The 23235-nt window shown below is 39.5% G+C and overlaps 1 protein-coding gene across 1 annotated transcript; it reads left to right on the top strand.

Moving 5' to 3' along the window:
* Positions 1 to 11420: 11420 nt before the first annotated feature.
* Positions 11421 to 14630, top strand: LOC133732312 (serine/threonine-protein kinase BRI1-like 1). Its single transcript, XM_062159839.1, has one exon. The coding sequence runs from the start codon at positions 11436 to 11438 to the stop codon at positions 14064 to 14066; it is 2631 nt and encodes an 876-aa protein (XP_062015823.1). The 5' UTR covers positions 11421 to 11435; the 3' UTR covers positions 14067 to 14630.
* The last annotated feature ends 8605 nt before the right edge of the window (positions 14631 to 23235 follow it).

Genomic DNA, 23235 nt, shown 5'->3' with positions numbered 1-23235 from the left:
TGATTACAACATAAATGACTTTTATAACCCTAACAGCCCTCCTCAGCTTGATGGTGGGAAAGCAACATCAAGCTGCTGCAAAGATAATTGTGCTGGGGTGAGCAAAGGCCCTTAGTAAACAGATCTGCAAGTTGATTTTGAGAGGTGACAAACTGAAGCTTGAGTGATCCTGCCTTGACTTGGTTTCGAGTGAAATGCACATCAACTTCAATATGCTTGAGTTTGGAATGATACACCGGATTAGTGGCAAGAGCAATTGCTGAAATATTATCACAGTGAAGAGTGGGAACTTCAGCAAGAGTGATCTGTAGGTCATGTAAAAGGTGAATAAGCCACATAATTTCTGAGGTTGTGTCAGCCATTGATCTATACTCTGCCTCTGTTGATGATCTTGAAACAGCAGTTTGCTTTTTGCTACACCAAGAAACAGGTGAATTGTAAAGCAGAATAACAAATCCTGTTGTTGATTTTCTGTCATTCGGGTCCCCAGCCCAATCAGCATCACAGAAAGCTTGAAGTTGTGGTAGCTCAGTGTGTTGACCTCTTGGATACATGATTCCATGATTGATAGTACTCTTCACATACCTCAATATTCGTCTTGCAGCAATGAGGTGTTCATCAGTGGGACAATGTAGAAACTGACACACAGAGTTGACAGCAAAAGCAATATCTGGCCTAGTAAAGGTGAGGTATTGCAGGCATCCCACTATACTTCTAAAGTGTAAGACATCATGGGATTGTAAAGGCGAACCAGCTGCTTTCAACAATTTTAGTCCAGACTTGCAAGGAGTACAATGTGTGTGACAATCAGCTAATCCAGACTTATGCAACAAGTCTTGTGCATATTTGTGCTGAGAAACAAATAGGCCATTCTGCAAGTATTTGATTTCTATTCCAAGAAAGTAATGCAAGGGACTCAAGTCTTTCATATCAAACTCTTCTTGTAATGCGAGTTTGACAGCTGAGATTAGAGTTTCACATGTTCCAGTGATAATAATATCATCAACATACAAGAGTAAGAATACCTTGGATGCATCTTGTTGCTTGACAAAGAGACTGGGATCAGCATAAGAAGCAGTAAAGCCAATAGCAGGCAGAAAGTTAGTAAACCTTTCATTCCATGCTCTAGGTGCCTGTTTTAAACCATATAAAGATTTGTTGAGTTTGCACACATGTTTTGGCACATTTGGATCAACAAATCCACCAGGCTGAGTCATGTAAACTTCTTCATTCAAGAGACCATGTAGAAAGGCATTCTTGACATCCATCTGATGTAATTTCCAACCATGATGTGCAGCAAGGCAAAGAATTAACCTCACAGTAGTGTGTCGTACCACAGGTGAGAATGTTTCATCATAATCCACTCCATATTCCTGGCTGAATCCCCTAGCAACAAGTCTGGCTTTATGTCTGGCTATAGTACCATCAGCATTTCTTTTCACTTTAAACAACCATTTGCAGGAAACTAAATTTTTATCTGGTGGCAAAGGCACAAGAGTCCAAGTCTGCTGAGCAATCAAAGCATTGTACTCCTCTTTCATGGCCTGTTTCCAAGCAGGAATTTCTAGTGCAGCCTTATAGTTGGATGGTTCAGTAGCACTAGGGTCGAGGCTGATATGACTGAGTAGAGAAGAGAAGCATTTTTTCTTTGAAATACCACATTTGGATCTGGTAAGCATATGATGATCATTAAGAATAGCAGGAGAGATCCCTGCAACAGGATGTAAAATATTGGCTTCAGAGATTTGATTTGATGGTACAGAAGAAGTCTTGTAGTCAAGTGTGATTGAAATACCACCAGCACCAGGTTGGGAAGATAAAGTCAATTCCCCATTAGAGTCATCAAATTGAATTCTTGTATCTGAGGTAGGAGCAAACATGGGACTGGGTGGACTAATAGTGCTATCATTAGCTAAGGGAGCAATAGTGATGATGGGATCATTGTCAACATAATTGCACTCATTACTCACAGCAGCAGGTTCAGTATGACTATGCTCAAGAGTATCATCACATGATGCTGGTGAAGAATTATCATGAGCTGAGAATTCTGTCGATTCTGTAGTTGATGGAGGCTCAGATAAGATGATTTTGGACTGAATGGGATGTGAGTTTTGAATAACTGAGCAAGGTGTGGACGGAGGATTCAGAGTTGTAGAAGTATCTTGCTGTGTTGAACTAAGCTCCACTAGTGACTGCTTCTTACCTACAGCATAGGGAAATGAATTCTCATCAAAGAATACATGTCTAGAAACAATGTACTTTTTGGTGTTTGGACTATAGCAAATGAATCCCTTATATCCTGCAGCAAATCCAACAAATACACATTTCACAGTTTTTGGTTGAAGCTTATTGGACCTGTATGCTGACATAAGTGGGTAGCAAGAACAACCAAACACTCTGAGCATATCAATTTTAGGTATAGTGTGATGCAACTTCTCAAATGGAGAACACATGGCCAAAACAGGAGTAGGCATTCTGTTAATAAGGTATGTAGCTGTAGCACAAGCATGATACCAGAATTGATTAGGAAGAGAGGCATTCTGCATAAGTGTGACAGCAGTTTCTCTGATATGTCTATTCTTTCTTTCTGAAATACCATTCTGCTCAGGAGTGTATGGACATGAAATCTGATGGAGAATACCATGTTGACATAGAAACTCTTTGAACTTGGTATTAACATACTCACCTCCACCATCAGTTCTAAGTGTTTTTATTGCAGAAGAGAATTGAGTAGAAACAATGGCACACAATGACTTGAAGTAACTGAACACTTCATTTTTATTTTTCATGGGATACATCCAAGTGAATCTTGTACAATCATCAATGAACAAGACAAAGTACCTATATCCATCTAAAGATAAGTGAGGAGCAGGTCCCCATACATCAGAGTGCACAAGCTCAAAAGGAGCACTACTGCTTGTTTGTGAAGAGGAAAAAGGCAGCTTGTGAAATTTGCCTAACAAGCAAGGTTCACAGATGAAACTCTCACTATCTTTATTCTGAGCTAACTTGGATTTCTCTAACATGATTTTGACCACTTCATTAGATGGATGACCAAACCTTTGATGCCATAGTGAAGACTTCACCAGTTGTCCCAAACAAGCAGAAATTGAAGGAGAGATGGCTGAACTGTTGACTTGAGATGTTGAATTTGCAGAAAGACACTTATTGAAGAGTGGCAGATCAAATGGTATTGGATAGAGGCCATGCTTACTCAGTCCCTGATAAAGAATTTTGCCCTGTACCTTGTCCTGTATGACACACATAAACTCATCAAACCATACTAAACAATTGTTTTGCTTGCACAATTGATAAATTGAAAGTAAATGTGCTGCAAGTTCTGGTATGAGAAGTATATTTTCTAGTTTAAGCAATCCCAGCCTAGTATCACCAGTGTGTGTAATTCTCAATTGTTTACCATCACCAATTTGCACAGAATCATTGTTGAGGTAGGGAGTGGCATTGTTGAGAACATGAGGATTGTTAGTCATATGGTTGGTGGCACCTGTATCAGCTAGCCAAAATTGAGGTGCAAGAGAAGAGGCAGCCACCATAGCAGTTGGAACATCAACATCTGCATCATTCTGTTGGCCAGGAAAGCCAATGATAAAGTAGCACCTATCAGCAGTGTGACCAGCCCTACCACAATACTGACAACCAGTTTGAGCTGAAGAATTGCCTTGTTGAAAATTGGAGAGTGATCTGCATGTTTTGGCACCATGTCCTACTTTGTTACAAAGTTGGCAAGTGAGGGAAGCACCAGCTCCAGTATTGTTGGCAGTGATGTTGTTCCTGAAAGCACCTCCTGAGTGAAAAGAACCTCTACCAGCATATGAGTTGCCTCTGCCAGCACTAGAGTTAACTGATCTACCACCACCTCTACCAGCATAGAGTCCAACCATAGGATTGAGCATCACAGGAGTAGTGAATCCATATGGAGTAGCTGAGATAGGCATGTAGGGACTTTGAGTGGAGAATGGATGTGTAGGGAGACCTTGAGTAGGTGTTGAGAAACCAGGTGGCACAAGTGGAGCAGACAAGGGAGAGGAAATGGGAGATTGTGTATAAGCTTGCACAGCTTGCACAGGTGAAGTCTGATGAGAGGTGGCATAATGCACAGCTTGTGTGTATACTTGAGGTGAAGGCACAACAGGTGATGAGGAGAATTGAGCAGGTGAAGCTGAAATGGAAGAGGTAACTGGAGTCACTGATGAGGATGCAGGTGGCGTCATAGTAGGTTGAGGTGATGCAGGGACAGAACCAGATGAGCTCTAAGGAGAGAGAGAAGTGGCTGTATCAGGATGAGTAAGAGCAGACAGGTTGAGGTTGCCCTTAGCAAGCATAGCAGTAAGTAGCCCTTGTAGGCTTTGAGATTCACTATCAATATCCAATTCAGCAGCTTTGAGCAGAGTCTTGAGCTGGCTAAGTGAACAACTAGATTGAGTTCTAATAACAGTCTTTATGGCTGCAAATTCAGAAGGGAGGCCCCTGAGAACAGTCACCACTATATCTTCATCATCAACTACAACTCCAACAGTTTCAAGTGCATCTTTGGCTGCTTTAATTTTATCCAGATAAGTTTCTATATCATCATTGCCCTTCTTTAAGTTCTGGAGGTTGGATTTGAGCTGAAGGATGTGTTGTCTATCAGGTGCAGCAAATTTCAGTTTGAGTCTAGACCATAGGTCTTGAGCAGATTTGCTCCCAACAGCACAGGTCATGGCCACAGCACTCAACGTTTGGCCTATCATGTTCACTATGCTCTGATCCTGAGTCTTCCAAGCAATATATTCAACAGAGGGAACACTAGTAGAACCATCAGAAGACCTGACAAACTGTGAAGGACAAGGAGTGGAGCCATCAACAAAACCAAATAGGTTTTGACCTCTGAGAAAGGATTCCATTCGAAAAAGCCAAGTAGGGTAGTTTGATTCATCCAGAAGAACATTTGGAAGGTACACAGTGGTGTGAGTAGTGGTTGAAGGTAAGGGGTGAGTTGTAGAATTAGTCATGGCTGGTATGACACGAAAATAGGGTTTTGAAGAAGAAAATTCGGTAATTTTTGGTAAATTTTGGTGTATGATCACTCTATGATTGCAATTGCAGAATAAGGCTGCTACTAGCAACAAGAATCAAACTCAAGCAACAATTATCACTTTTAGGTTTTCAGAACAGATCCAAAATTCTAGATCTAGAAATTTCAATACAGTATGAACAATATACTGATGAAGAACAGCTCAATATGTAAATCCAAGACTTCGATGCAGTAGAATAGTATCAAATTCACAAGGACAACAAGTAGATCTTCAATTCTTCAAGATTTGATATAGAAACTTATCTGAAAATGATGAACAAGCTTGATCGAGTGAAGCTGAGTATGAATATTACTGAAATCTTACTTGCTTTAACATGCTCTAAGGTCACAGATCTGAACCTGAGCTCATGATACCATGAAAGCTGACTTGAAAGCTTAACGAAGAAGAAAGTTCCAGAGAGAATTCTGTGGATAACTATGACTAAATTGACTAACTGAGTTGATAAGCGTACAGGAGGAGAGCTTATATAGTTAGAGGTAATGGCTTAGATAAGTGACATGTGTCACAAATCAATAGCACAAAGCCTAGCTAACCGTGCATTCTTAACAGAAATTAGCAACCTAATTAACTAACTAATTAGCTGAATATCTAGCTTAATTGATTACAACATAAATGACTTTTATAACCCTAACAGTTATGTCCCAGGATCTTTGGGGACTCTCTCTTTCCTGAGTGACCTTGATGTGTCTAACAACAACCTCACCGGTTTCATCCCTTCCGGAGGTCAGCTCACCACTTTCCCAGCATCAAGATATGAGAACAACTCCGGCCTTTGTGGCATGCCCTTGCCACCCTGTGGATCTCAAAGACATCCAACCCAATCTAAAGTTGTTCCTGAAAAAGAGAAGACTACAGTTACAGGAATGGTCGTTGGTTATGCTTCTTTCACTTTTTTCTTTGTGGTGACTGTGTATCTCTCTTTGTTAACACCCTATCTTGACCTCCCATTCCGGATTCATCTCAAGGGTTTCTCCTGCTAATATCTGGTTAACCTTAAGAAAAAAAAAATGAACATTAACCTCCCCTGCCGTTTGTGTTCTCCCTCCTTATTTTTCTTTTCAAGGCCGGTCTTTGTAAAAGCATTCATTTTACCACCAAAATCTTAATCGTTGGCATCTTTCAGCTCTACTTGAATCTATCTTTTGTGCAATTTTAAAATTTTGGTTATCACTTCTTAAACTCACAGTTAATCGTTTCCTTTGCTTCAAAAGAACAGATGAAAATTCTATCACCAATCACAAAACACTTCTTTTCCAGCAAGAATACATAAAGAACTACCAAAGAACCTGGAACTAACTAACCAATATGCCTCTGTTTCGCACATTTGCTCAGAAACCAAAAACACCTCATACAAAATCAACAACTACAAACAAAAAAGTGTAAAACCTCATTAGAACTAGACATCAACATTGTCTAGTTAAGCTGATATTTTTGAGAAGTTTAGAGTTCAAATAAATACTAGTACGTTATATATATAAACTTGTAATCAAAAATAGTTTTTTTTTTTTTTTTTAAATGGGGCTGGTGTGGTTGCCCTCAAGCCTTGATCAATGAAATTGTAGAATATAAGAGGGGACGTAAAACCTGAACCCCAAATTACAATAAACATAAAGAGAACATCCTGAAATAATACCAGGATTCTCCACAAAATCTATGTATTCTAACAAGCACCAATTAGCAAAGAGTACATGAATGTGGCTACTCCATTTGCTTAGACATAACGGTGACATACCGGAAAGATAACTCTATAACGAAAAAGCATCATTACAAATAGCATAGCTTTCTCACTATGTTGCCGCACGAAAATAAATCAGGCGGCACTCAATTTCATCCTGCCACTATAAGGTTGTGTCCATTTGATCAAGCAAATAGCTCGCCGCCTCGCTAGGCCAGACAAGGCACACTGAGTGTGCATATTGGGTCAACGCCCATGTCGCCCTGCCATAAAGTGGTAGGGACTTATTGCCGGCACAAACCACGTCTTACTAAAAGTAATCAACAATAAAATATAATATAATAAAAGTATATATGGGCCCAGAGCCAAAGCCCAGGCCCAAGAACCATTAGGCCCAGCAAGGAGGAACCACGGGTTCAGCCCAATCAAGCACCACCACAGACCTATCAACAAGGCCACCCCCACTGCGCCTCCGCCTGGCCCAAATCTCCCTCCAAATCCCAACCACTAGAACAGTCAACTCGATATTCGACCTGAACCCAAGCAGCCAACTCATTGGCAAAGAAAACGAGGCCGTAGAACCACGGATCGACGACGCATCAAACACAGCGACTTCGTCCCTCCATCTCAACCCTCTAATGAGCTTGTCCCCAGCCACCCCTTGCCAAGCCTTGCTACCTACTCCCCAATATCAACTCAAATCGGATCCGAGCTGGATTGAATGGATCAATCACAACACCGGCCAAAACGTGGCCATCACAGTCCTTGCCGTTTGAAAGCATCAAGAGATAGAGCCCGTCCGGCTGCACGCGCCACCCGCCGACGAGCCCAGAGACCCACGCCGACGAGGGTGCGCCACCAGACGAGAGAAGTTGTCGAGAGGGGAAACCTAGCTGTCTAGAGAGAAAACGAGAGCCCTAAGGGTGTGTTGCAAACAAATTTTTTCGAAAATAGTTTTATATGTATTGAAATCTGTTTGAATATGAATTTCAAATTTTGTGGTTATCAACATTAATCTAATCTAACAAGGATAAGGAAGTTATGCAGCAGTTCCTTAATGGATGGAATTGCATAACTGTTTTGTCAGATATAAAGGATGAACGCATGCATTGATCCCTGCTAGAACACCACAACTCAATCAAATTGTCCCATTAACAATCTGAGATCAAGGGTGGATCTAGGAGAAGAACAATGGAAGGAGGCAGTGGAATTAGTTAGTATCTCTACACACCCTTTGCCTTTGATTTCAATTTATATCGTTTATTGCCATATATATGTACTTACTATGTTATAGGATTGCAATGATTTACGCATCCTAATTTAGGATCAGAACAACATATCAATCCTATATTTGTCATAGTTGATTTTGTTCATGTAAATATACATGTTGTTCAGTTTACTTCTTACAATTGGTATGAGAGCCTACTATGCTCAGATTAGGATTGATTATGATGCTGTTTTAGTATGATCCATATGAATATGTTTCTGATATTACTGCATATGAATTATACTCTTTCTTATTTTGAATTTTACTTTTGATATGATAAATGCTATTTGCATCATGACTAATCCATTTGATAAATTCTGGTCATATTCAAGGTTATATAAGTATTATTGTTTCAAATGTCAATAATCTGCAAAGTTACTATACAGGATTATACTTACTAATATGCATAATGGGAAGTCCCATAAATGCTGCATATGTTTCACTGTATCCTAGTATGCTGCCAAAGTAGCCACTAATACAAATTCATATGCATTCTGTAATGTTTTCTAGAATAGTTCATACACATTAATGACATTATAATTCTTGCCATCAAAGTGGCTGCTGTGTAAACGCATGAATTAATTCATTTATCAACAGAAAACAAAGACTCACATAAACTTAAAATAAATTTGATTCTGATTTCCAAAGAAGTTAGTGATCAGACATTTGGTTATTTGAGTTAGCATATGCACTTCAATGAACATTCATATGATATTAGAGAAATGTTGGTATGTATACCTCCCAGGCACAAATACTGGAAGCACAAGGCTCATTTAGCCACAAAAGAACAGCAAAGACACTCCCAGGCAGGGATCCCGATACCCCTTTGAGCGACATCAGGAACCCAACTGTCCCACATTGGAAGCAAATGAATTGTATCTCCCCAAATCCTTTACAAATGGGTCATCTCCAACATCCTAAAGAGGTAATTATTTACTATCGCTTTTCATTATTTTTATCTTATAACCATACTGACTTAGGCATCAGAGCGTTGAAGGCCGGCACACCTGGTCTTCCCTCTGACCTCTGTTTGTTTTACAGATAAACTAGACCGATAGCGATAGTGACAAGACATCCCGTGATTCTACTGGATCAAACCACCCATCTATTCAACAAAAACATTTGGCGCTAGAAAGAGGGCCTTCAGCTCCTTGCTGGTAGGACAACACTCTCGAACAATGATTAACGACAATCCCGACCCACACGATGGTGACCAATCGCACGCGCGAGGTTCAGCTTACCCTCGACTTCCTCAACCCTAGCGGTGAACCACCTTCGATCATGACGACAGACGCTGCCACCGCACTCGAGATCGCCAAGTGCGACCTCATGGAGTCGCGGGCACAGGTTGAGGCCGAGCGACTAGCGGCAGAAGAGGCCCGCAGGCAAGTGGAAAACGTGGCTAACCAGAACCGCATCCTCCGTGATGCACTTCAACGAAGAATATCGAACAATGAGGCACTCGACAGGGCCTGACAACAAACTCCAATGCCCACCATCAGTGGTGTCAGCACGCCAGGGGCCTTGCTGACCACGGACCCGAGCACAGGTCTCGCCGGTACCTTCAACACCACCCCCCAAACAGCAGAGGCAACACCCGAAACTCTCATAGGCCCCGCACCAGGGGATCCGAGCACGGGCCCACAGGTCGTCTACATCAACTCATCTCTATTCCCAAGTTCCCTCAGTGCAGCACCGTTGCCACCACCACCTCAGCCTGTACTTGACATGGCAGGCACGTCAGGCACTGCCACAGCCACAACCACAACCACTGTTAACGTCTGTGACCAATTTAGGGTCATATATATATGATAGAGAAACAAAGATGCCAACTTTCACACATATGGTATCAGCATTCAACATATGCCCAGAAACTTGTTGAAATAACAAAGACTCCTACTTTGAGCTCAAACCCAGAAACAAAATCAAAGCTTTTTTCTTGTCCTTACAGAGTAGAGAATTGTGCCTATGTTCCAGTGGAGAACCTTCGCTTAATCTTCAGGCATCAATTGTATGAATTGTGATGACGTTGGTGCTCCCCTTCTTCTTCTATGTTCTATCTCAGTTCTGGCAAGTCTTTATTCCATTAGTAATACAAAAAGCAGCAGTTACAAGTTGACGGCTGATTAACTGGTTGAATTTTGTGCCCTGACATCTCCATAATTGGTAACACGCGCCAAATGTCGTCAGCTTCCTATGTTCCGTTATGTCTCCTTTAATTATAGTAAATTTCTCACTTTGCTCCCTTCAATTATGGAATAATTTCACTTTCCTACCAAAATATCAAAATATTGCAATTTACTCCTTATCGTTTTCTGTCTTGGACCTCACTGTATCAAAGGCAAATACCAAGCACGTTGAAGGGTCTAGGATCAACATCAACTCAACTCAATCACCATTCAAAGTCAAGAGTGATCTGCAAGACCTCTAGTCAACAATTTGTTAGAACTACTTGTAATACAGCTATTACAGCTTGTTAGAGCGATTTAAGAAAGCAAATCTAACATTAACGCGTTGATCATGTGTGTCAAGCTCAATAACCTCATGTACTTGATAAAGTAATTTGGTGTTCACATCCAAAACCAATTGGCAATGGATGGAGTGGCCCAAACCCTAATAAACCCATAAGTAAAGTTATATTTTTCCAATGTGAGAGTTATATTTATACACATTCTCAACACGCCCCCGCACGTGTGGCGATTTCTCAAGCCATACACGTGGACAAGTTGTATTGGGTGACGGTGAGCACGTGTGGCCATCACTGAAACCAAACACGTGGGTAATCCGTTCTGATACCATGATAAAGTAATCTGATGTTCACATCCAAAACCAATTGGCAATGGATGGAGTGGCACAAACCCTTATAAACTCATAAGCAAAGTTATATTTTTCCAATGTGAGAGTTATATCTATACACATTCTTAACAGTACTTAGCACCACCTGATATATGATGTTAATGCATCTGAATACAGTCGCTCCACACATAGGTTGAGAATAATCTGAAATCAAGCTTAAATCATTTATCTGGGAGGTCAAATTTCTTCTGTATCTTTCCGTCTTTCGGTCCCTTTGGGAAAAGGTTATCAACTTTCTCTCTCGTAAACATAAACCAAGTAATTATGTAGTTGAGGGTGGTCTATTTCATTGACCAAACATTTTGGTGTCACAAATTCAAAATAAAAACTGTGGCATTGCTTACTTTGACGGAAGTTGTTTCACGAACAGAGATCGACTTGTACATCAATCTAACACAGTTCATGCTTAAGAGTCAAGACAAGTATACTGGCCGGTATATAATATGAATAAAGCAGTTCTTGTGGACGCCTATTTACAAACCTAGCAATCCCAAACATTAGATTTCCTTTCTGGTCAAAAACTGAAGAAGCAGAGCAAAAAATGAAGAGAATAGAGCAGACCATGATGATGAGAACCTTGTACTTCCTGCTTCTCCTTATCTTTCAATTTCACCAGTTCCCGTATGTGGCATCAGCAACCACATATCTCTTTCCACCTCAACAACAAGAACAACGACAAAGCAATGATGATGATACAGTGAAGAAGTTGTTGTTGGCCTTCAAGCACTCTTCTGTTCAATCTGATCCACATGGTTTCTTAACCGACTGGAAATCTAATTCTTCCATTCCTTTCTGCTCATGGAGAGGCCTCACCTGTTCTCCGGAAGGACATGTCACTACCCTAAATCTCTCCAACGCCGGCCTAGCTGGCAGTTTTCACCTTCCAAATCTTACAGCCTTGCCCACACTCCAACATCTTTATCTTCAAAATAATTCTTTCTCGGCTGCTGATCTCTCCTCCAATAATTCCCTATGTAGACTTGAAACTGTTGACTTGTCCTTCAATACCATCTCAAACCCTCTTCCGGACCAATCTTTTCTACAGGGTTGCAATCACCTTGCTTTTGTCAACCCATCTCGCAACTTAATCCCCGGAGGCAGTCTCCATTTTAGTCCTTCTCTGCTTCAACTTGACCTCTCTGGAAACGACATTTCTCATTTATCTTTGTTAACTTGTCAAAACCTGAATCTTCTCAATGTTTCTCATAACAAGCTCCAGGAAAATCTTGGTCTTTCTCTGTTGTCTTGCAAAAATCTATCTACCGTCGACCTTTCGTATAATTATATATCGGGGGAAATACCAACCAGCTTTCTGGCTAATGTTTCGGCATCTCTCAAGTATTTGGATCTCTCAAGCAACAGTTTCTCTGGAGAGTTTGCAAGCCTTGATTTCGGGCAGTGTAGCAGCCTCACGTTGCTGAAGCTATCACACAATAATCTCTATGGGGATGAGTTTCCTTCAAGCCTTGCTCACTGTCAAGCTTTGGAGACACTGAACCTGACTAGTAATATGTTGCAGGACAAAATTCCGGGTGCTTTGTTGGGAAATCTCAAGAAGTTGAGGCAACTCTTTCTGGGTCGCAATCAGTTTTCGGGTGAAATTCCAGCCGAATTAGGAAAGGCTTGTGGGACACTTGAGGAGCTTGATATTTCTGATAACATTCTTACTGGTGAATTGCCTTCAAGTTTTGTGTCGTGCTCTTCTTTGGTTAGTCTCAATCTTGGTCGCAATCAGCTCTCAGGAAATTTCCTCAGTACTGTTGTGAGTAAGCTTCCGAGTTTGACATATCTCTATGTACCCTTCAACAACATCACTGGTCCTGTGCCACCATCTATTACCAATGGTACTCGGCTTCAAGTGCTCGATCTCAGCGCTAATCTCTTCACAGGGAATGTTCCTTCAGTGTTTTGCTTCTCCAATGCTCCCTCAGCTTTGGAAAAGATACTTCTAGCCAACAATTTTCTCTCCGGGACTGTGCCATCGGAACTTGGAAACTGCAAGAGCCTGAAGGCTATTGATCTGAGTTTCAACAGTTTGAGTGGTGCAATTCCTTTAGAAGTTTGGACCTTGCCAAATCTTTCCGACTTGGTTATGTGGGCAAACAATCTCACTGGTGAAATCCCGGAAGGCATTTGCATCAATGGAGGAAACCTAGAAACCCTGATTCTCAATAATAATCTCATTACTGGAGCCATTCCACAGTCCATTGGCAGATGCACCAATATGATTTGGGTGTCACTATCTAGCAACCGGCTTACAGGAGCAATCCCTTCAGGTATTGGAAATCTCCTTAAGCTTGCTATACTTCAGTTGGGTAATATTAATAATTCACTGTCTGGTCAGATTCCAGCTGAGCTTGGCAAGTGTCAGAGCCTCATTTGGCTTGACTTAAGCCGCAATGATCTAAATGGTTCCATCCCATCGGAGCTCGCCAGTCAAGCTGGCTTTGTTCTTCCTGGAATTGTTTCGGAGAAGCAGTTTGCATATATTAGAAATGAGGGTGGTACAGCTTGCACGGGTGCAGGAGGCCTAGTTGAGTTTGAGGGAGTTCGACTTGAGAGACTCGAAAGTTTACCTATGGTTCATTCTTGCCCATCAACTAGAATTTACACAGGGTTGACAGTTTACACATTCACCAGCAATGGAAGCATGATCTTCCTTGACATTTCTTACAATTCCTTGTCTGGGACTATTCCCAGAATCTTAGGTAAAATGTCCTATTTGCAAGTCTTGAATTTAGGACACAACATGCTAGGTGGAAATATTCCGGACAGCTTTAGAGGATTGAAAGCTATTGGAGTTCTGGATCTCTCTCACAATAACCTTCAGGGAATTTTGCCAGGGTCTTTTGAGACTCTCTCATTTGACTCATTTCTGAGTGACCTCGATGTGTCTAACAACAACCTCACCGGTACAATCCCTTCCGGAGGTCAGCTCACCACTTTCCCAGCATCAAGATATGAGAACAACTCCGGCCTTTGTGGCATTCCCTTGCCGGCCTGTGGATATCAAAGACCTCCAGCAGAATCTGAAGTTGTTCCTGAAGAAGAGAAGACTATAGTTTCAGGAATGGTCATTGGTTCTGCTTCTTTCACTTTTTTCTTTTTGGTGACTGTGTATCTCTCTTTGATGTCACCCTATCTCGACCTCCCATTCCGGATTCTCCTCTAGGGTTTTTCCTGCTAGGATCAGCTCAACCTTCCTTCTCCACATTCACCTCCTCCAAATTCAATCCAAAAGACAAACTTTACCATCACACTTGAGAACAAAACCAATTGCTTGGAAAAAAAAAAAAGATTGAGCGTTAGTCTTCCTTCCTTCTAACATTGCTTTTGCTTTTCAAGGTCACTGTAATTCTGTAAAGCATCAACCTTTACCCCCCAAAATACTAATCATTCTCCTCCAAATCGAAAAATCCCATCTTTCATCTCTTGTTGAATCTAGCTATCATTTGTGCAATGTTAAAGTATTGGTTTTTTACTTCTTAAACTCACAGTTAATCATATCCTCGAAACAGCAGATGAAAACTGAGGTCACACACTTCTTTTCCCACGAGAATACAAAACAAAATCAACAACAACAAAAAAAAAAAGAACATTGAAACAAACTGATCAAAGAAGACAAAGAAACCGAGAGTAAAAGAAGCGCACCGTTCGAACTAGAGCCTTGTAGGACTTCACGGGACGCCGTGAGGTTGGTGAAAGAAGGGTCTGTGAGTCACCGAGAACTCAACGACCACATTACTTCCTCAGAAAATTTTCAGATGATGTCATGGTTATGGTCTTTTAAGATTTATGGGCTGGCTTCTCTAATGGGTCGGGTCAGAAGGTTGTTACCGTCAGGCCCTAAATTTGATCAAACAAAAACCCAAAAACAACCTTAGAAATATGGCAAAAACAAAAACCAAATTCTGAGAATGATTAAATTTTTGAACTAATTATTTACGTGTTGTAAATATTATGTATCCAATGAAGAATAATTGATTTTATAATTGAATATTATGTATCCAATGAAGAATAGTTGATTTTATAATTGGATATTTGATTGGGATGAACTTAGATCGATCAGTGATGAAATCTTAGCTAATTTGTTGGTGAGATGCTTTATGCTTAGTGTTGAAATTCTCTCTCTCTCTCTCTCTCTCTCTCTCTCTCTCTCTCTCTCTCTCTCTCTCTCTTCAGGTCCTGATGTTGTTTATGTTGAATATCAATTTGAACATATAGTTTAATCAAACTGAGAACATATTTGTAGAGGTCCACATAACAATTGTAGTTTTCAGAGGGAGAACGGTGAAGATAATTAAACTCATAAAAGAAGAGGGAACTGCAAAATGGCTGAGAAGCCTAAGATTGTGGTTTTTTTTTTTTAATTAATTTTTTATGTTTTCAAAGAGGCAGAATAGAGATTTAAAGTTTACAAAAATCAGTGGATTTCCACATACAATTGTAGAGATCTTAGTAGAACCACTCTTTATTTACCATGTTACATTTCTCTAAAAGATAATGAAATGCTAAATGGCATGTATGCGTGTCAAGAGGCTAGTAAACTTTAAAATAATTTTTTTTTTTTTTTATTTATACAACAACCAGTTGTACATGATCGTCAGTTTCAAAATTTTGTACTTGCAAAATAAAAAAGACTTATATTACAACGAGAATTTGATTTAGATATAATAATCGGTTTACTTTACAAAACAAATGTATTTGAATAACTTCTTTATAACATATATGTATGAGAATTATTCGAGTTTCAATTCATTGAAAATGGGGTGAATCGTTCCAATTTCTAGTGAAAAGTCTTCATTTTCAAATGTTCATGTTACGGAAAGCCAAGTGCATGTACTTCTATCTTCATTCATCATACAGTTATGTTTCGACTTTGAATGATATGTGTACTTCATTTTTAGTGAAAAGTCTTGATTTCTGAAAGTTCATGTCTTATACTCCAGTGCTACCCTAATTTCCTGACGCAGTCGAAAGTAATGGGGTTTACAAGCTATAAATTCTAAAACAAATAAATCTAGAGTCCACTAGAAAATATGAGAAAACTCTGAGTCCACCAGAAAATATGAGAAAACTCTCAACTTGATTGATAATATTATGAAAGATATGAGTCTGCAGTCATTTAAGGTTGCTTAAATACTAGAAAACAAACCCTAGGGTTAAGAACAACGGCGACACCCCTCATTTTGGATGGGATTGCACCGTGCCTAGCGACGCTTGACGTCGGGTTCCCTTCCTTTGAGATTCGACAGCGCGACCTCTTGGTTGAGGAGGAAGACTGTTTGGTCAGAGGTGTGACTGCTGTGGTTCTACGTTTGACAACGAGAGGCTGCGGTGTGTGGTTTGAAGGTGATCTCGGAGGTTCGCGAGTCGGTGACGGGAGGTGCTCCTGAGTCCTGCTAGTGCAGGTGATCAGCTTACAGAAGCGACATCGTCGGTGAAGAGAAGCAACAGATCCAATCGTGTTGCTTCAGCCGCGGTGGTGTAGGTGCTTGGATTGCAGAGCGTCGGTTTGTGATCTCTGCAGGAGTGAGTTGGCTGGTGGTCCTAGCTTTGGGTTGCACGGGTCTTGAGAGGTCACTGATGCTGTGGCGAGGAAGGCCGCCTGAGGTTTGGGCGAAGGCAGCTGCAGCAATGGCGGCATGGCAGAAGATGGCCTGTGCTTCTGTTAGGGCAACTCATGTTTGGGCTTGTGCTGCTGGGCCTGGGCTCAGATATGGGTCTCTTAGGCCTAATCAATGGGCTTTTGCGGAAGGTGTTTTACCACCCTCATCTGTCACTTAGTGATGAGGGTGGCCCTGACCTAAGAGGTGGACCTTCTTAGGCAATTGGGTCGTGTAGATGATCCAGAACCAATTGTTTGTCAGATCAAGACTGCTACGGGAGTTGGTAATTATCTGAAATAAGATTGGCGCAAGCCTGTTTGAGTTTGGATAAGCTTCTATGAGTCATCTATGACGTTTCTAGTTTCTTGCTTGTACCACAATTGCGTGATTGGCAAGGGAGGGCTAGTTGAATGATTTCCTTTCTGTAGAGGGCGAGGTTTATACATTCTTCGATAGGCTTGCTTAAAAGCTAGCGTCCCAGAGAGTTTAATGATCTACTCTAGCTTAGATAGTTTTAGTTCGGATTTTCTTGCCGAGTTTGCTTATGTAAGTTATGGTAGACTCTAGCCTTTTTGGTTGTTAATCTAATGAATTCAACTTCTATTTCAAAAAAAAAAAACCCTTGGGTTGATTGTTATAAAAAGCCTATGAATTAAATCAAAACAAATCCAAAACTAAATTGAAAACTTAAATTGCTAGAAAAATAGTAAATTGCAGTTTTGAGGCCTGAAACGACCTCGGAAGCCTGAAAAAGCCCATCCATTGTGGCTGTTTGTTTGACTCCTGAAGCCGTTCTCTTCTTGAAAATGTATAATAATTAGCATTCTGACACCGGATGTCAAATTTGCAATTTTCCTGTTTTAAATTTTTCTCGATCAATCTGCTCTTCAATCCTTTCAACCAAACGTTCTACATCATATTCTACACTGTTGGCATAAGTGGCACTATTGTTTTGGACACAACCTTCTTTTGTAATATTTCTCATCTCACTTGATCATCAATAACATTCCTATAAGAAAATGGATTTGACAATTTGGAGAATAGGGATCAAAATACTAAGCAGGAGAACTTAAGCCATGATCTTTGCGTATTTATAAGTTTACAAATTACAGTGATCAAACAATCTCCTAGTTTCTGTTCCAAAAAAAAAAAAAAAAAAACACAGTCTCCCATTTGATTGATTTTTTTTTCTTCTGCAAAAGTAATTCTTGAAAATCAACGTAAGAGATATGGTTTCGATTGTATTGCAAGTAGCTTAGAATAAAATGAAGTTCTCTCTTAAGACTTCGTCTAGTTCGCGGAAATGAAAGTAATTAATTCTTTTTGTCTTTTTCATTGGAAGGGAAATGAAATTTCCGAAGAATTTTTCGTTTTGCTGTTTGGTAACATAAGAAAAGTTATCCAAAAAGTTGTTAAAAAAATTGTAATTAATGCAACAAAATAATATGTTGTGAGTAATAATTACAAGGAAATAAAGGGAGAAAAGTGATTCATTTGGAGTATGGAATGAACCATTTTCCTTTTTATTTTCCTTTGCTTCAGGAAAGTATTTTCTTTCCTTTTGCATCCCAAACGCAAGAAACAACTTTCATTTCCCGTTGTTTATTTTCTGTGAACCAAACAAAACCTAAATACATGTCAGATATCCGTCATATGACTCGTATAGGCGTTCCTTAAATACATGCCAGCCCTTACACTAGACATTTAGAACATCCTTGTTAAGTGTAAAAAGAACAATAATGTACTTGATATCATATGACTATTAACTCACCTGAACTTGATTTGTATGGATCATTACGTTCATGGCCATTGCTTTCACTTAATGTCAAAACTCAAATAAAAAAGGTTAGGCAAGAAAAAAAGTTTAAACTCAATTAGGGTTGGTAGCTAGGTCTCAAGGAAAAAACAAGATTTGAGGGATAAAGAAGCCTAAGAAAGAAACTATTGAATTAATAAAATTACTCTGCCAACATAATTATGTATCATCATTACATCCTTCAATTAATCTGCTGTATCATTACTAATCTTCAGATAAGAACTGTCTTTGATTAGACCTAACCATGTGGCCATTTGGCCAAATGTTGAAACGAGTTACCCAAAATCATCAAAAGTTAATTCGGATATATACTTGATGATTTTGTTAATGAATTAGAAGCTTACCATGATGAGGGTACCCTAATAAATAACCTCATTAAAATTTTTGTAAAGTTCTCAACAAACTTCACCAAGACTTTGCTCTTTCTCTCAATAAGTAATGTCGCCACCGTTTTGCCAGGGTACGAACTCATGATACCTCTTCTTGCACATCGCTTTAGCAAACCACTACCTTAAGCTACTGAATCGTACCCCTACGTTAATGTGACGTGCCAATTTTTGTTGACTGTATGATCCGATCAGTTACGTAAGTCGTAACGAGCTACTCAAAAGGGAACCTCTTGGGTCAGAAGAAATAGAACCCTGATCATAGATTTCAAAGTATTTTGCAATTATCAATCTTGGTTCTTGTGTAAGTTAATGACTAGCAACAGCTGATTAATTTGAACCTTGAATAGATTTCACATTCATTCATAAAAGATATTGTCAACATAGACGACTAATTTGGCCAAACTTAACATCAAAAGAGAAAGTGTAGAAATCTATTCCAACTTACTATTGTTTTATCACTCGACGCATATCCACAAAGTTGAAAAGCTCGATCTTCTCCGTCATCAAAATGACTCTGGTTCAAACAGAAAAGGTCCAGGCTGCAAAGCTTTGTTTTCGTAGTATTAAAGACAAATCCAGTAATCTTTCATTCTTTCATACCTTTTAAAAAGAAAGCTAAAGAAACTATATTTGGGTCAATTTTCGCCTCTTCATGTGAGCATGATCACTTGGTAATCATTATGTATATATGTAGTTAACGGAGCGTGTATCTTCACAAGGGTAGATCATCCGCCTTGAGTTTGAAATAAGTTTAAACATATAAAAAAAAATTATAGAAAATTACATATAAGTGTCATTTTAAAACTTTAATTAGTCTTAAGGCCATCTAATTTTTCTTGTATACGTAAGGCCACTTGCATCATCAAATTTTTCCCGTCATGTCAATTTTATCCTTCTACCTAATAAACTAACTGCACATCTTCACCACCGAAGCCAAATCTCTCTCTCTCTCTCTCAAACGAAGACATGAAATCGACGTCCTCTGTTCGATGCCGGCGTTCCGATTCAAACCCTTTGACGCTAACTACAGCTGAAACAGTCCTAAAGCTCTTATCTAAAACGAATGGCGGCCGCACAAGAAGATGAAGAACCTTGAGCTTCCAATCATCGAGCCCGTCGGCCAGGACCTTAAATTTGAAGCCGAGTCACTCTCAGGCAAGTGGCAATGATCTGGTGGCTCAATCTGAATTAGTCGACATTTTCAAAGCCACTCGACTCCTGGCCTCGACCTTGTCACGAGATGACAGAAAACCTTGATCTGGTGGCTGAGATAACACAGGCCTCCACCACGTGTTGCAAAAATTGTCATCGGTGGAGGCGGAATCGTCCACGTTCATGTACAACCTCACTCGTCGGCGACGATGTGGATGTGCTGCAAATATGGCGGCAAAATCTACCGCTTTTCGACTTTCTGAACTTTCAACACTAAATTCCGGCAATTACTGCTACTTTTACTAGCTTCGCTTTGCCACCGACCCTAGACCCTAGAAACTTGTCTTCAATGGTCTAGTTCGGGTCAAGCTGAAGCACGACTTCATTCTGCTTTTTTCCGATGACAAGATTGGTGAAATCCAAGTCCTCAATGCAATCGCAATTTCCAATTGCTTGATCTGAAAATTGTACACATGTTCAAAACCCGGGATTATGTATTGTTACAGTTTTTGGAAAAGGTAGAAACTCATTTGTTGATATTTGTCATTCAATTTGATAGCTTTGGTTTGATTTTGGTAATTCCTATGGATTTTACGACTTACTCTAGTGAATGATGCTCATGGATACAAGTTATGTTGATGGATTATGATATGTGCAATACATTAAATTTTGAGCATTGCAAGCCTTCGACATTGTAAATTTATAGTTGTTTTGATGTTTCATAGTGGCTTTTGGTTGGTAATAGCTTTCTCAGTCAGTGATAGTAGATTTGTTAGTCTTTGGTTAGAGCTTTCTCAATGTTTGCGAATAGTTTTTTGTTTTGCTTGGTAGTAGCTTTTGGTGTTGTTAAGAGTAGTTTTTTGTGATGGTTAGAGTAGTTTTTTGTGTTAGTGAGAGTAGCTTTTTTGATGATAGTGAGAATAGATTTTTATTTTATGTTGGTGAGAGTAGTTTTTATTACTGGTGACAGTAGCTTTTATTGTTGATGATAGTAACTTTTGTTGTCGGTGAGAGCAGCTTTCTGATGTTAGTGACAGTAGTTTTTGTTGTTAGTAGGAGTAGCTTTTAGTGTTGGTGAGACTAATCTTTGTTGCCGGTGACTGTGGCTTTTGTTACCTCACCGAAGGTCGCTGGAACAGAGTAATTTTTGTTGCTGGTGACAGTAGTTTTTATTGTTGGTGAGAGTAGCTTTTTATGTTTGTAAGAGTAGTTTTTGTTGCTGGTAATAGTAGTTTTTGTTGCTAGTGACAATAGCTTTTATGACCTCGCCAGAGGTCGTCGGAAATCTCACCAGGGTAACTTTTATTGTTGGTACCAGTAACTTTTGTCACCGCACCAGAGGTCGCTGGAAATTTCACCAGAGTAGCTTTTGTTGCTGGTGACAGTAGCTTTTGTGACCTCGTCGGAGGTCGCCAGAAATCTTACCAGAGTAGTTTTTGTTGCTGGTGACAGTAGCTTTTAATGTTAGTGATAGTAGCTTTTGTAGTCGTCAAAGTTCGTCGGAGACCCCGCCGGAGTTGGCCAGGGATCGGCCGGAGACCTCATCGGAAAGAAGAGAGATAATGATTGTTGACTTTTTATTCTAGTGGCATTGACGTAAATATGTTGGCTTTTTATATCTAAAATTTAACATAATTTTTAATCTAGTGGCCTTATGAGGAAAAAAAAAAAGTTGGTGGCCCTATGGCTAAAAAAACATTCAAAAATGTACTTATCTGTAATTAACCCAATTTTTTTACGGGGAGTAAGAGGCTCGCAAATTAAGCAATTAATTAATACAAACTAATCCCTACATTTCAAGTTTTGGTACTGCTTGTTACATGTCTCTCATCTTCTAAGTTCCTTCCTTCATGGCCTTTCCGTATACCATGGTATAATTGCATGCACCATATTCAGTCAATGACACTTCACTATTCACATGTCTTTCGTGAAGGGAATACAGTTGCGGATGGTTTTGCAAATTTGAGTTTGACTTCTCCTATTCCTTGATTTGCAGCATGTTTCTTCTCCTTCTGGTGTTTTTCATTTTCATCATATGGATGCATTGGGGGTATCCTGACTATTGAGCTAATTAGTCGGCAGAGTTTGCTACTATTTCTAAAGTACAACAAACGGTGATCTTGTCTTGGTTAATAATAAAGTGTGCTCTTACTAGACGAATCTGTTGGCTGCTTTTGAAGGATGGATGCTCATGGGAGTCCTCAGAAGTTCGTAATTTTTTCTCTTTTATGTTTCTAGGTTTGGCTTTCCATCTTTGAAGGTGAGAGGGTTGTCTCTTTTTGTTTTTTAATACGAAAAGACTTTTAATTGAGGTGGAAGCCTCTAGGGCAACCACAATTTACAGAGTCAAATAATAAGGATTAAGGCCCTTGAGGCCTCTCTTGGAATCCTATCTAATCCAAGAAACACTGTCACTAACCTTAAGAGGGTTGTCTCTTTACCTTCTTGTTTTGTCATGTATTTAGGGCTTTACCCCACAACTTCGGTTGTATTTTTCTTTTTTATAATAAAAATAAAAATTAAGGGAAGGGCGGTGGGTTCCCATAGAGTGGTAGACCCTTCGCGTATGGGTTTGAGGGTGGGTCTTATGCCCTACAACGTCTACCTCCGAGGAACTAATATCACCTAATCCCTTATTTGTTAAAAAAAAAAAAAGTTTTGATATTGCTTGCTGAAATACAATATTGGGATGACCTTTTTCGATAAAAAAAAAATAGATTAAATAGTCTATTTTAGCTGTTTGGTCACCTTGGTGTACTTGTAGCTATTTGTAATTTTTTGTTATTTAATGAAAGGTCATCCCTTTTTTCGGCAAAAAAGAAAAGTAATCCAAACTAGCATGTATATCTTTTCGTATCACTCAAAGAAAATTCTTTTTTAAAAAACTAAATTAAGAAAAATTTGTATGAGCCACATTGGATTTGTTAAGAAATTTCTTAAATTCGTTAGTGTTGGGCATTGTTACTTAGTAAGAGCAACTCCAACAGCTTTCCCATATTTTAATTTTTCTCTATTTTAGGAATAAATGAGCTTCTTCTTTTTTTTGAATACAAAAACGAGTTTCTTTTTCTCCAACAAATCGATTTCCTATAACTATCTCCATTTTAGAGATAGTGAGGAAAGAGAAAACAAAATTCCCTAAATTTACAACAATCTCTAAAATTTTAAGGAAGAATTATGGAGATTTTAGAAATTGCTGTAAAATAGGGAATCTGTTGGAGTTGGAGAAGAAACATTATGGAATGTTTTGACTAATTTTGCTTCCCTATAATACAGAAATTATAGAGAACCTGTTAAAGTTGCTCTAATGATAATGTAGTTGAGAGAGTGTATCTTCACAAGGGGCAATGATATGAGTCCTTAGAGAGCACAAAT

Source organism: Rosa rugosa, chromosome 2 (assembly GCF_958449725.1).
Source record: "Rosa rugosa chromosome 2, drRosRugo1.1, whole genome shotgun sequence".
Classification (NCBI taxonomy): domain Eukaryota; kingdom Viridiplantae; phylum Streptophyta; class Magnoliopsida; order Rosales; family Rosaceae; genus Rosa; species Rosa rugosa.
This window is presented reverse-complemented; position numbering and strand designations above follow the sequence as displayed.